General features: G+C 40.8%; 1 protein-coding gene across 14 annotated transcripts in view; it reads right to left on the bottom strand.

Moving 5' to 3' along the window:
• The window catches only part of MBNL2 (muscleblind like splicing regulator 2), a 106,021-nt gene that overhangs the window by 4,136 nt on the left and 86,982 nt on the right, over positions 1 to 14,903 (bottom strand). For 12 of the 14 annotated variants that reach the window (XM_059839243.1, XM_059839256.1, XM_059839246.1 and 9 more), the window contains one exon: positions 13,687 to 13,781. The exons of the other annotated variants lie outside the window; for them this stretch is intronic. In XM_059839243.1, coding sequence (XP_059695226.1) covers positions 13,687 to 13,781 — 95 coding nt within the window. The remainder of the gene's footprint in view (positions 1 to 13,686; positions 13,782 to 14,903) is intronic. 14 annotated transcript variants of the gene reach the window in all.

Genomic DNA, 14,903 nt, shown 5'->3' with positions numbered 1-14,903 from the left:
AAGGGGGGGGGGGGGAAGGTGTTTGGAAAGTAACTTAAGCAACATACTACCTCTGACATACACACCACCGAAAAGAAGCACACTCGGCTCTGCGTGGCAGGCGCTCGTCCCAGTCCCCTGGCCATCACCCCCCTGCTCCTCACAGCTGCACTGCCTCACTCCCTGTACACAGGCACCATCTCCCTGACCCCAACGACCTTGCCAGCAAGCCAAAAAGCCACCTTTGATTGCCACCAGCTCTGGAAATCTGGTGACACGTGAGGCCCTGTTGTAATGACACTGTACAAACACCTGCTGCTCCAAAGGACTTCACATCTAAATGCATCATGCACACAACAAGGACATATATTTTTAATGAACTTCCACCCATTGTGAGTTTGTTAGCTTATCGCCTATCTTCTGTTTCCTTTTGAAATAACAAAGAAATACCTTTGCTCAAATAATAAAGCCCTGTCTGTGATAACCCTGGTCCAGCTCCAGCACAGGGATTTGACAATATGTATAAAGAACACAGCCATGCTGAAAATAAGAAATGACCAAGATTTTCAGCACTGGTATTTTTAGCATGTTACAACCCAACATTAATGTAATTATTAAAGCAGCTTTAGCTACACTGGGTTAGCCATAATCACACAAGTGTATTTAAAGGATCCTAAGGTCTCACTTAATGGAACATAACCTGAAACTTAATAAGTTTTTTACTCAGTAAAATCCCAGAATTTCAGACACTGCAGCTGACTACATCATCTGCCAACTTTTGAGGGCATAAACTTGCATTTCCTACAGCTTTTTTTCTTTAAGTACAGGGAGACAGGTAACTGCTCCTTGTGCCAAGATTACTTTGGTCAAACAGCCCCACAACACCTGTGTTCACAGCTCCCCCAAAATGTGTGACAGAGAAGGCAGAGGACCTAATCTCAGGCTGTTTCTCAGGAAAATGGCCGAACTATTCCTGGCACTGTGATTAACCCAAGTGCCACTCATGCTGCGTGCCAGGCAGGACAGAGGGGTCCTGGGCAATGTGAAAGGGCAGAGACCCCTTCTCTTCCCAGCCCTGGTGAGTGGCAAAGCCCAAGGTAAGGACTTCACTGCTGTGTCCCTATTCCTGCCTTTTCTCTCCTCCTGTCAAAACTCAGGAAAAGAGCGAAGACAATGTGAACACTTTATTTTCTGTGCAAGCTTGTCCTGTTTATGGGTTGCAGGTGCCAGAGGAGCAGCTGGAGCTCTTGCTGCCAGTGGCTGTGGAGCTGGCTTGCTCCCACCTCATCATCCTCGATGTGCCGCCCCTTGTACAAGGGCCGTAACTAGGGCATGTTGCACCCAGCTATTTCTAGTACACGTAGGAGTCCTCCTAGGAAAAAACCCTCAAGTCTCTCCTTCAGAACAAGCTTCTCCAGTGCAGCATCACAGAACTCAGGAGCTACATTTCTTTTTTAACCTTAGCCACAAAGTGTAAAACGTCTCCTGTAGTCTTTAATTACATGTTCACACCCTATTTCTCAAAAGATATCACAACTCTGCCACAGCTACATACACAGGCATCAGCTTCTGCCACTGTTTTTTTTCGCTGTGTCTGACAGAGAAACATAAAATGCTAAACTACTTTACATGGAAAACACACTGTGAACCTCTCCTGTTTAATCTACAAATGAAGTAATAAACTGTGATGGAAGGCAGAGGTTATCTAAGTCTGCATCGCTGCTAATTGCTCCATCACTTGCATGCTGAAAAAGGAGAAGCTGTACTGGAGTAGGGACATCCCTGCAAGCACTCTCTACAGAGTCTGCACTCCCCTTGTTACTTGTAAATAGGTTCAGCCATGTTCATGTTCACTACTCTTTGAAGAATTACATCTCAAATGCACATATATATGACTTGTCGTATTTGCTAGGTACTATTATAACATTATACTTCACAGCAACAGGATGCAATGTCATGACACTTTTACCAGAGTATATATAAGAAAAAACCCTGAAAAACAAGATTATACAAATACAGGTCAAGCATGGGAATGCATTTGCTCCTGCTCTGAATGGTTAAGAACCACAGGTGTGGATACAGACATGCCAGAAAACACACCTTCTGCTGCTGCAGTAAAAGATCTAATAAGAAGACTAATTCTAGCATAAGCATTTGGAGCCTCGAGTAGTACAGAAGATTTAATAACTGAAAAGGGCATTTTTTTTTGAGGTAATCATGACAAAGGTACCCTCTCCATCATCTTCTTTCTTGGTACATGTTTGAAGGGGCAGAAAGCTGTCTACCCTTTAGATTAAAATCATTGCCACTGTGCCAATGACAGTTAAGAGACCTCACTGAAACTAGTAACACAACGAGTGAACCTAAATTTCTGCACACTACTTTCTAAATTCACTACTCAAATTTTTCCAGCTCTTTAGAGGTGACATTTTCAGCTCCTAAATGTCAATTCTTTCCTACCAGAGCATGGCCTCTTTTAGACCTTTACCTTCAGGACTTCTGAGTGATCCTAGTGGTCATTAAGCCCCTTGTGCAACACAGAATATCCCGAAATTCAGGGTTGCTCATAAGGGTGATACAGTTCTGCAGTGTCATCCACGGGAATGACAGCCAAGAGAGATATTATTGCCAATGGCTTCAGCTTCTCACCAACTACCAGTGCAGATAAATCTATTTGGGAGTTCCTCAGACCCGGCAAAGGTGGCTGTGATCAGTCATTGGCTCATGTCTCAAAAAGTAAAACTGGAAGTCTTTTTAAATTAAAGTAGAAGTTCCATCTTTGTGAACTCTTTTCTGACACCCAGGTTACTGCTTTCCTTGACACAGTTCATGGAATTGACCAAATTACAGAGAATCGTGAGTAGGTTCTAGGAATTACAAGAACAGTGTTTGGCTTGACATTTTCTGGTTTGAAGCAACAATTCACAAAGCTTCTTTATAGTCTCTGACTTAAATTCATTTTCCAGTTCCAGATTTATTATACAATGATGAATACAGAAAATTTACCATTCTGCATGAATTCAGTGTACATGAACTCTCGTTCAGCTGAAGACCTGTCACAGTGGATCAGCAGGAAACATGACTTTGCATCTACCACTGACATGTTTCTTTCTCAGAAGTTTTGAAATTACTACTCCAAAACACAGTGTGCTTTATAAGCCCTAATACATTTTGAGAAGATGTTAAGACTGTATTTGATCTTTACATTACAAAGCACTCACCCCTCCAAAAATTAACTCAGACATAGCAAACATTCTGGTCTGCCCAGCCTTCCATTTTGAAAGCAGTGTAGTAACAGGAGTTTCTCATAAACAGGATTTATTTCAGAGCATTTCAGACACGAATGCCTCAGCCAGTCACCCATTTTACATCTTCCTAGGCTACCTCAGGCAACTTATTTTAGCACGAGACAGATTATCAACTCATGATGCTTTTTTGCCCTCCACCAAATGAAAGAGTCTGTGGTGAACAGTTTGCACCAAGGTATTTAACTTTTGAACACCTGGGGCAGGACAGATGAACCCTTCCACAGTGACATTTTCTGTTTGCATCTTTTTCACACGAGTAGCAGACTGGTCAGATATATCTGGGGTATACATTAAAAATGACAGATAATTTCAGACAGCCGGCTCATATCAGGCTGTCTCATAACTTCTCCCTCTTTCTAAAAATAAAAGTAACACCAAGTATTTCTTCCTTATGACAAGGAACCCAAGACTATTTATATTTCCCCATGCCTTTGGGAAATGCCTCCATGTCTTTATTTTTCATTTTCTCTCAGAATGTTTTTTTGTGGTATGTGCCTTGTTCCTTTTCTTCAAAATAAACAACTTTTCTTTTTTTCCTTTTTTTTTAAATTAGTAGTGGAGAAAGACGAGTAAATGTTCAGACACTTACTGAAAGTAATCCCTATTGTATCAGTTATGCCTGGTCTTATTTAATTTTTACATAGCCTTACAGATGGACTTTTTCACCTCCTTTTCCCCACAAATTCTGCAGCAGCACCTCCATGGAGCACCATCCCAAACATTCTACTTGCCCACACTAGGGCTCCCACCAATACTGTCCCATGGGATAGGTTTTGCCCCTGTCTCAACCACTGACAGCTGAGCCAGCTCCAACTCTTGCTTGCATTAAATGCAGCTTGGATCTTTTCCTTTGCTACTCCGTCTCCCCTGAAACCTTGTTCTCATTTCCAGCATATTATCATTTGATGGATATGTGCTTTGTTTTATTCACTAACCATGGTCCTCTCTTCAATCCAGGGCTGAAGGAGGATTTTCCCTTACTGCTTTTCCATTAATCCAGTTCAGCCCCAATATATTTGTCTACTTTGCTCATCAATTAGATGACCTTTGATTTGAACACAGCCAGTGAGATGTCTGGGCCACAGATGGCTGCCTGGCCATACAGGGTCTAATGTGGGGGCATCAGGTGTTTCCTAAGGGATGGAGGTCCTATTTCCTTGGCTTTCTCATAGCCCATTCCCTCATATGGTAATTCTGGTGCCCTGTGCCATCCTCTCTTTTCTTCCCTAAATCTGAGTGTGCCCAGTTTTGCCTGTCCCATACGTTGATGACATGCCTCTGGAAATGTGTCCACGCTGAAGTGGACACATCTGCTTGCACATTTTCATTCCATCAGGCACAAGCTGTTGGCCATCAGAGTGTCATAAAGTTGACAAAGACCTTGTCTGAATCCAGCTCTTCACGATGATCTTAAAAAAAAAGTTCAAGGCAATTATGGGATCCCAAAGGGTTCAAGGGTTCAGCAGCACCATTTTTCTCATTTAATTGTCACAAGGTCCTGAGAGAAGAGACCAAAGCCACCTGTGCTGCCAACTCCTTAGCTTGCTTATAAGCTTCAATAGGTATTTACTCAAGTAATAATGTACAATATTTAAGTTCAACTTAAAAAGTATTTACTCACTCTGGAGAAACAGAGGATTACTTGGTTTAGAAATGAAAGCAAGCTGGCTTTATTTATTCTTCTTTTAAGTAATAAATAATGCAGTGCTAAAAATTGATCATAACATACGCTAATATATTCTACCAAAATCTATTTTTAACTCATTGCAGAGGCAGCAGACAGACTATATAGAAGTGAGAAAACCACTGCTGTAGTATTTTAGGAGCCCATACAGTGACTGTTTTGGATAGCCACTCAATTTTACCTCCCAGCAGGTCTGAGCTACTGCAATAATCTGTATTTTTCACTTCTTACTTTTAGGTAGTTTTCCTCCTCTTCTTGAATTTTAGAAACTACCAGAATAGGCTTGCACAGAGAAACTGAGAGCACAAATGAGTGAAAGCCAAGCACAAGTTGTGCATTATCTGTGGAAGTGCTCATATTTCTCTTGCAGGGGTGTTACTTCTCCACCCCAGCATCCTCACTCAGCCTTTTTTTTTTTAAGAAAACCTGCTTTGCATTTTCCTTTTAGACACCAAGCATGCCCACATCATGCAACATGAGGCTGCCAATACACATACAGCATCCTTTTTAGGCTAAGGCACCACTGCAAACAGAGCACAGCCGGCACGTCTGCAGACTCCTCAGCAGTTATCACCACTCTGAAACCTGTCCTCTCCCAAAACCTGCCACTCAGTTCAGACTCCCTTCAAAGCAAGAGACAACATCCAGAACTAAACTTGAACACAGAAAAGGACCAAATTTATGTTCATCAAGGTTACTCGTAAGACCTTGAGTCAGTTTTATAAAACTCACTATACTGATAACTTCTCTGAGGAAACCTGAACCTTCCTGACTTCTGACTACTTACCACTTCCTTAATTTTCCTCTTATCTGATTACTCTCACATAAACAGACATGCATACCAGTGTGTGCCACGGCAGGTAATATTGCACCAAAAATGAAGTCAGGCAAGTTGGCAAATTTTTGTGTCCAGCTGAAAGTCACAACAGATACAATCAACAAAACTAAATACATAGATGTTTCCAGTGCAGCCTCCTGCACACTCAAAGCCAAAGACTGGCATTTCTAGTAGGCAATAAATCATACACCAAGATAAAAATATGATCTTTGTTTAATTCAAGGGAAAGTACTTGGAGCACCTAGAGATGTCCAGATACAATTATTTTAAAGGACAGGATCCCAGACAAGTACATCTGGAGCTCCACACTGCTCTGTGTTGTTAACATTTTATGATGGAAAAATCCGGACTCACATGGAGCTGTGTGTATAAAGCATGGAACAAACTCATTTTCCCCCAAATGCCTACAAAATTAGTGGACCTCAGAAATAATTTCCTATGTTTAAATAACAAATATATGCCCCAGAAGACTTCTACTCCACTTGTCAAAGTATCAGTTGTTGAATAATTGAATGCAAGAACATAAAAAGAAATTATCATATCAAACATCAACACTTTTTCTTTAAATTTCTATAACAGGGAAGGGAAATCTGTTTGGATTTTTGTTATATAAAAGAATGAAGCCTTTGCTTACTGCTGATGTTGTGTGACACTGCCATCTAGCAGGATACCAGAGGAAGTCAGGTTTTAGTCCTATACAGGGGAGAGGGGTATGATGGGAGAATTTCTAAAAAAAACCCCAAAATACAGCAGGGATTTTTCCATTTCTTCCCCACTGCTTTCTTGTATATGAACACGCAATCTGAAGTTCCATATACAAGCCTGCTGGAACTTTTTATCATCTACAAAGAAACAACATACTATGTTAAGAGGGCCAAAAATTATTAAAACAAAGACCTAGTAAAGTTTGCATGAAACTAAAATAGAGTTCCATTACATTTTTCAGGGTAATCTTTTCATTTTGCTTCTCTGGTGCCTTAGAAAATAGTTTTGCCACTTATTTTGTACCATCAGTTGTTTCAAGACAGTTCAAAGGATGTTTTCTTGACACTGTTCAGGATTTGCAGTGGGCTTTAATACTGGAAACTCTGAACTGAGTCTGTGAGTCCCAGCTACTTACCTGTGTCAGACGAAATAACTTGAGGGAGATGAGGCTTGTGATTCTTGTGTGTCTAGCATGAAAGAAGCAGCAAGCAGTTTAAGTTTGCCCTTCCTACTGTGATAAGCTATTGCTACTTAAATACCTTCTCTAGAGAAATGATTCTTCATGATCAAGGGTCACTTAAGTTTGTTTTTCCAGCCTGGTGCAGGTACAAAGCAAGATGGTCAGTCCTTAGGTGGGCTCACTAGATGTCCAACACCGTTCTCCTCTGAGCTGGCACCCTGAAAGTACTCCCTCTGATAATGTGTCTGAGGATGGAACCTGTTCCTCTGTCTCCTTTCTGGACTTCTCCAAGTCAGAGTCAAATCACTCTTTCTGTTGTTGGAATGGAATTTTCTATAGGAGCATTTAACTTGGAACTTTATGGAATTTTTAGACCACAACTTTCAGTCAGAAATAAAACTGAAACAAAATGAAAACTATTTAGATACTCATTATTCCCAGAAGAAGTGCTTTCCTATCTGTTCCCTCAGAAACTGCAATTAAAGATTTTCTAGGAATTTTGTGTAGGCTCTTATTTGTAATGGTCTTGTATGCTGGCACTAAGGATGTAAATAACATTTGTTTCCACTTCCCACCTTCTTTCTCAAAAGCTTGCTTTTAAACAACAACAAAAAAAGTCCATTTCCTACTATTTACCAGATTTTTCAAGTCATTTTCTCAGCATATTGCTACTTTTCAGGTTTCCATGAGGAAGAAAGGGAACGTGAGACAGTAAAAGCCTTGTCAGCAGCGCTATGGGCAGCTCTCTGCCCTGCCAGACAGCCTCCTGGGGTTACAGAGGGATGGAGAGGACACCAAGGAACATTTGCATGAGGGAGCAACTCATGTCTGCTTTGTGCAGAAGGGGAGAGTACCTCGAGTCAGTGCCCCCTGAGACATTCTGGTTTGAGAAGAATCTGCCTCCCTTGGGAGTGCTGCTGCCTTTGCAGGCACCTTGGCAAGGAGAGGGGCTCTGTTGCTGCATGTCCTGGCTCTGCTCCTCCCTGACAAAGCCACCACACATGTTGCCCCAAATCCCAAAAGTTTGGCATGTTTTACTCTATGCTAACTAGTTTTTGAATTCTGGGGCAAATATTTTAATTGTCCTTTTGTTTGTGACACTCAAAACATAACTATTTTTATTTTTGCTTCATTGTATTTTAACAGATCTTGACAGAACTGAAGGCTACTGAATGATTTCATAATTAATATCTGCATAATTTCCACCTAATTTAGTGCAAATGCTGATGCATAATTTAAAGCAGCTGTGCCAGATAATCACAAGCCTTAGCATGAGACAGCCTGTTGATCTTTTATTTCTTTTTAGACACAGGCTCTAAGTATTTTCCTTTTGGATATGTTCTTTACTATTTCCTTCTTGATAAAAGGTTATATAATCAGTAGAATAATGTCACAAAATAACATCTTTGAGCAGCATTCTCTATTATGCTATTTTTATACTATCAGTCTCTGCCCATTTTCATTGGTACAAAAAATAAAGCCATGAACTGTTCTGAACTGATGAGATGTGAGCAAGACTCACATTTCTTGGAATTTGGTATATGTCCTCTAATAACCAGGACCTATGGAAACACTCACTGAACCTGAGGACACAGATTAGGACACAGAAATGCTGGTGTCTTAACCCCCTGCCACACTCACTGAGGGGACACAGCCCAGTCAGTAAGCCAACAAAGCCTGGAGATCCCTTCACGTGCTCACCAGCTGCAGGCCTGGATCATGTGCTCACAGGGGTTTAGCACCACTTGGGCTAAGGACTAATGTCTCCTGCCTGTCATCCCACTGCCAGTTCAGAAGTAGGTGTGCAAACTTGTCTGTAGGTCCTGTATCGCATCTGCCAAGCTTGTGAAAATGTCTTGGAGACTTCCAAGGTTATCTTAGGACAATCTCAAATGTCACCAGACGCATGTTTAGGCAACTGAACCAAACCCTGTGAGACTCCTGAAGGACAAGCCAGGCTGCTATCCAGATTTCATCTGACTGGGCTGATAAACTTCACAGTCTACAATGGGTACTTAAACTTGTATCTTGCACGTAGACACCCATACTTAGACACCAACACTTAAGTGTCCTAATTTTGGGCTGAGTTCTGCTCCTCTAATCCTTGTAGGACTCACCAAGATAAATATATATAAAGGGAACAGTAGTGAGGCTTTCTAATTTAGAAATGTAAAGCCCCACATGGAGGTGTTTGCCATTATTTAAAACTGAGCTTCAGCCCCAAAAGTCAGAATAATATCTCTTTCAAATGATGTCAGGATAAACCATCCTCTGTTAAATTACCTTCGGTGTGCAGGGTGGAGGAAGTCCCATTTGTCTACATTTCCATTAATAGAAACATCCTTATCTCCAAATAGGCTCTATCTAATCTTTCCCCAAGTTTCTAATCCTGTATTTTCACATATAGCAAACAGCAAAACAAGAAGAGAAAAAAACCTTCCAAAATAACTTTCCTTAAGATCTATGACTTTTATATCATCCTGAAATTGCAGCACTGTACATTTTTAGCCTAAAAAACAGTCAGTAAATATTGCTCTTTGCCTCTACAACCCCCTGAAAGGAGGTGGTACCAAGGTGGGGATTGGTCTCTTCTCCCAAGTAACAAGTGATAGAGTGAGAGAAAATTCCCTCAAGCTGGACCAGGGGAGGTTTAGATTGGATATTAGGCAACATTTCTTCATGGAAAGGGTTGTCAAGCACTGAAACCATGCCCAAAGCAGTCACTGTCCCTGGAGGTTTTTAAAAGACTGCTGCATTTAGGGGCATGGTTTAGTGGTGAACTTGGCACTCCTGAGTTAATAGCTGGACTTGATCTTAGGGGTTTTTTCCCCAACCTAAATGATTCTGTGATTCTACCTGAGCATGAAGCTCAGCAGGCAACAGTTTCCTTGCTTGCTTGAGTATTGCTAGGCCACTAGCTGAAGGAGTAAAAAAAGATCTCTGAAGTACATATTCACACACAAAGACTGTATTAATATTTTAAGCAGGACATCCTCCGTACCTCTGTCCACATGCAAGCACTAGAGGGAGCTAGGACCAAACCCTCTGTACTCACGTCCTAACGCTGCTTCTCACCATCATTTCACAAGGTTTCAAACTTTGCTCCAAGAAAATGCTGTCAGCATCCCCAAACAGCTGAACTGAAAGTTCACCAAGCATCTGCTGCTGAGGCTTCAAGCCCCATCCTGGCAGGAATGGCTGGCGCAATTGTGAAGAGCAGAAGAAGGAAAAGGGGAAGGGCCTTTTACCTCTGACCAGTCATGCTCCTGGACATGAACCTTTCCAGCTACCTTCCACTGGAAAGCTGAAGTCCCCTCCCCTCCATTCCCTCTCACTACAGCCTGGCAGCTACAATAAGTGGGGCATTTTGCTGCATTCTGTTTGCATTGCACTACACCAAAGCAATTCTCTTCCCCTCTAAACTACACTGCAAGAAAATTACTTTTAAAACCTAACCTTTGTAAGTCAGAAAAAGCAAGGGATGCCAAATTTTCCATATGCTCTTAACTGGTGTCACCCTGCACAGATGTACACAGTACATTCAGCCTTTAAGTCTACACAATTTTCTCACATGCCTCGTGCCTTACGTTGAACACACAATGCCAGAGCTGCTGGCCAAGCATGACTGACAGTGTGTGCCAATGCAGGTGTATTTTGAGCTCTTACTCATGGTATTTTCTGAAAGAAAGGATATACAGAAGACATGAGACATACTTTTTTTTTCAAAATAGACACTGACAGCACATACTAAATAATTTACTGGACCCAATGGAGTTATTATGTTTTATTAGCCATCAGCTGAGACTCCATAACTTTTGGGATGTTGATTTTTTCCTTCCACTTGTGCTTCAAAGATACTGGGATCATCACACTCAATCCCAGGAAGACCTGCAATCTTTCCCCAGGTCAGAATACTAAACTGAATGATATTAAGATAAATTATTAAACCCTGATAAAACTTTCTTTTCATGCCTGGAATAGTGAGGAGAAGCCATGGGAGCTGAAATGGGACAAGCTGAAGGCTTCAGGTTGTAAAAAAACTATGGTAGAGACACTGGAAAGAGGAAACTGTACCTTGCAGATATGTAAAGCAGTGTGGCACAGACTAGAAAAGGAAATTTTATCTGGTTGGGAATAAAAAAAGTCCTTTTCTGAAATGCTCAGGAGAGTTGAAACCCACACAAGATGACACAAAGAATGCTATGACCATGAACAAAGTCATGCTAATTACCAAGTTAATAACCTGCTCCTGCAATGTTTCTTGGGCTAAAGAAATACTGAGAATTTGAGCCACAGAGTTACCGTGGGGCTTTCCTGGCATTGTAGCTTTGTCTCCAATCTTAGGATGTTATGAATAAACAGAAAACTTGGAGTTTTGTCTCTTATGAAGAAGAATGAAATACTACTGCATTCCCTCCTTTGAAATACATGGCTTTTTAACAGTAGCTTTTAGAGACTTTAAATTACTAAAACAAAGACAGGAGAGAGAAAAAAGAAGACTGTGATGGCCCATGCTGCAGAAGCCAATAAGCTCCTGAGGTAGGACTCATCTCCTCCATGTGCAATGGTGCAGAGCTTTGGTAGCACACCTACATTCATTCTACAGGCAAGGGACAGAGGCAAGACCCTTCAGGGCAATATTCCCTGTCCTAACACAGACCTCCAAAAAAGCAGATGATCTAGATGCCAAACTTACAAATGGCTGAAGTAAAACAAGTGAAAACCCAACCTCCTGTTAAACCATCCATGAATTTCAGCATGGAATTGTATGTATACACACACACACATATATGTAACTAGATAAATACAGACACTTTCTACAATTCCTGTTAAATTTAAAATGCTATAATCCTTCAATACAAACAAAATCTGCACTGGGAAAGAAGGGGCTCTGCCTGCCATCCTGATGGATCAGGAAGAGCATTAAGGCACACCTTTGTCTTCTCAGTGGCCCTTGTTACATGCATGAAAGTGTTCCCATTAACTTAAAAAAAAATACTGCCTACTGGTCCTGTTGTAGGCATCCATGTATTTATTCTACCTTCAGTCCCAGTCAGCCTCTCTGGCATTCAGGAGTGCAGGTGGTGGAGCTGCCCCAGCCGCATTCCTTGCTGGAGAGGGTCCCTGGCTCAACCTCTCCCCAAACCATCCCATTTTCTCTTAGCTCCTTAGCATCTTCAAATCCCTCTGTCACCACTTTGAGATCACAAAACTACACTGGATACCACCAAACAATTTTCTGCTTGTAGACCCTGTTCTGGGAAGGACTGTGTAATGCACCATTTGCCTGCTGCACCTTCATCCTTAACCCCAACATTTTTCACAAGCTAGCTCTCAGAAAAGTAAGCACAATTCAACAATCCTCTTTTGATGAAAATGCTAGAAGGAAAAACATCACAATGTTGGCAAACAAACCTTACAAACCCCAAAGAAAATGGACTGGTTTGTATTTCTTTAAGAAAGTAGGATGTATTTCAGAGGTAGTATATTTTTCCTAAATTATTAAAAATAAACTCTTGCAGCAAGTTCTGTTTTTCCATGAGATATCTCAATAGTTTTGGGAATGCCAGTAAAAAAATAAATCTGTTAGTATATCATTATTAAGCAAAACATGTTCACATATTTCTTTTTAAGTCCTTGGCAAGTGGAGGGGAAGGAGCCAATAGGACAGCATTTCTACTGGGTCTGCAACAGCTTGTCAATCTGTCCAGGAGCAACACAAGGAAAGATATTGGGGACATAGCCCTTTGGTTTCTTCTGAGCAAATCTGCTTGTTTGCTTTTCCGTCTGACCTCTCAGAACCTGAGGGGAACACATCTGAGGTGGAAGTGCCTGAGCATGGTCCCAGAGCAAGAGAAAATCCAGAGTGACCCAACAGCTGTGCAAATTCCTCTCTTGGCACATCAGGGTGGGAACCACCCCAGCAGAGGATTCAAAGCTACACACCCAGGGCTGCAATAGATTTGTCTTCCCTGGGAGTTAGGTCCTACAGGAGGAGGGGAAACCCAACCAAAATGAAAACTGCCATTAACATAAACTGCAGAAGAAGAGGAGAAAGTATCATCTTTCCTAGTCTACCTAAGACAATAATCCTTGAGGTTCTTTTTATCAGTGTTCTTCCTTAGGGAAATATAACTCCCAGGTCAAAGATACACTTTCAAAAAAAAAAGCAGGCATAGTCATAAATATCTTCATTGCTGTTTTGATCACTAGTATTTACACAAAACATTCAAATTTTTTTCCAGCTGCCTTGTCCTGTTTGTGATTTTTTGACAGCTTCCATGCTTACAAATTAGTCACTTCCACACCTCATGGAGAAGGCTACATTAACACACCTGAATGTTTGGAACCTGTGATGATCTTCCTTTTGAACTTAGGAGTTAATAATAGACTTTTGTAAGTAGTCCAGTGCTACGGTGATTCTAACTCCAGCTGGGTTAATTACACAATAATTAGGTACAAACATCGCAACACAAAACACAGCTACATCATTATTTGCAACAAATGTTAACTCTAAATAAGTGCAACCTGTCCCACAAACACTTGCTATAAACGACTTAAAAATAAAAGTAAAATTTGATGGGGTAAACACAGAAATTAAAAAAAAAAAATTCTCTGTGAGAATTTTTTTTGTTAAAAAAAATAAAATAAAAATCTCAGCACTCATTTAGAGTTCAGGATCTTGTGAAAGAAAGCTTTAAAAGGAGCAAACCTGATTTGCTGTGGCTGTTGCGGCGAAGGGAACACTTGTTGCAGGAGTTGTTGCTGCAGAGACAGTGGCGGCCGTAGCGTTGTGCATCATGGGTACTTTCAGGAGGGGAACCATGGAAGCAATGAACAGGAGGGTGCAGCATTATGGTAAGAGAAGTGGTATTTTTGGCATGGTGAATATCAAGAGCGGCAAGCCATCGTCATGGGTTAAACCGGCAGATGGCATGCAATCACAGTGCAAAGCGAGAAAGCGTGGCGGAGAAATAAAAAAAAAGGGAAAATAGCTTATTACAAGTACAATTAAAGGAAGGTTGTCAACACAATCGGCGATTCCCAGAAAAAAAAGAGTAAGGACCACTGAAAATGCAAGTGCTGTCTCTAAGAAGAAGATTACTTGTGCAAATGAGGCCTTTACCAAAATAGCCCATTACCTGCGGATTGTTACGTGAGTAATTTGTTTTCCCCCAGTAAAGCTATAATGTACATCAAAATAAGATCCTATTAAAAAACCTCAGTGGTTTATACTGGGGAAAAAAACGTTAAATGTTCATCTTAATTTTTAAACACAATTAAAAATGAATTATTTTCATGTATCTTCATTTTGAAGTAAGCTAGATACTCGCTGTCTTTCTTTACAATCCAATTTATGCGTTTTTTCCTACTAGCACTGCATAACTGTTCGACTTTATCAGAGTTAAATTACCATCTGCTTGAGGCAAAAATCAGGAGAGGGATGATAACAATTATCCTGATATATATACTACTTTGTTTGATCTAAAAAAGCAAGATCGATTTTGTGAAAGACACTGCTTTTGCTCATTTTAAGAATGAATTTTAATCAGCATCTTCACAGGGGAATTATTAGTTTGATGCTCTAAAGACTTGATACTTTAACTGTTTATGTGAGTAGGCCCAAAACCCAGAAATAAAATCACTGGATAGGGCAATAGAAGAAAGATTACTTTTCTGTCTTGGAGGCTGTGGCATTGGACTTCCACTTTGCATGCCCAAAATATTAATTTCAGGTTGCAAAATATATTTAAAAAAGGAGTGAGATTCAGATCACAAGTTTCAACAGAACCTCTGTGCATCAAAGTAGGCATTTCTGGGAAACGCTGATAAAACTTTCTAACACACAGCAAAGGAGAAATAGGCACACCACTATGAAACTTTAAAACACTGATGAAATTTGCTGGCTTTTCCCAGTATTTTATGATT

The sequence above is a fragment of the Haemorhous mexicanus genome, chromosome 2, assembly GCF_027477595.1.
Source record: "Haemorhous mexicanus isolate bHaeMex1 chromosome 2, bHaeMex1.pri, whole genome shotgun sequence".
In the NCBI taxonomy this organism is placed as follows: domain Eukaryota; kingdom Metazoa; phylum Chordata; class Aves; order Passeriformes; family Fringillidae; genus Haemorhous; species Haemorhous mexicanus.
The sequence above is the reverse complement of the archived record's forward strand: the minus strand, read 5'-3'. Positions and strand labels throughout refer to the sequence as shown.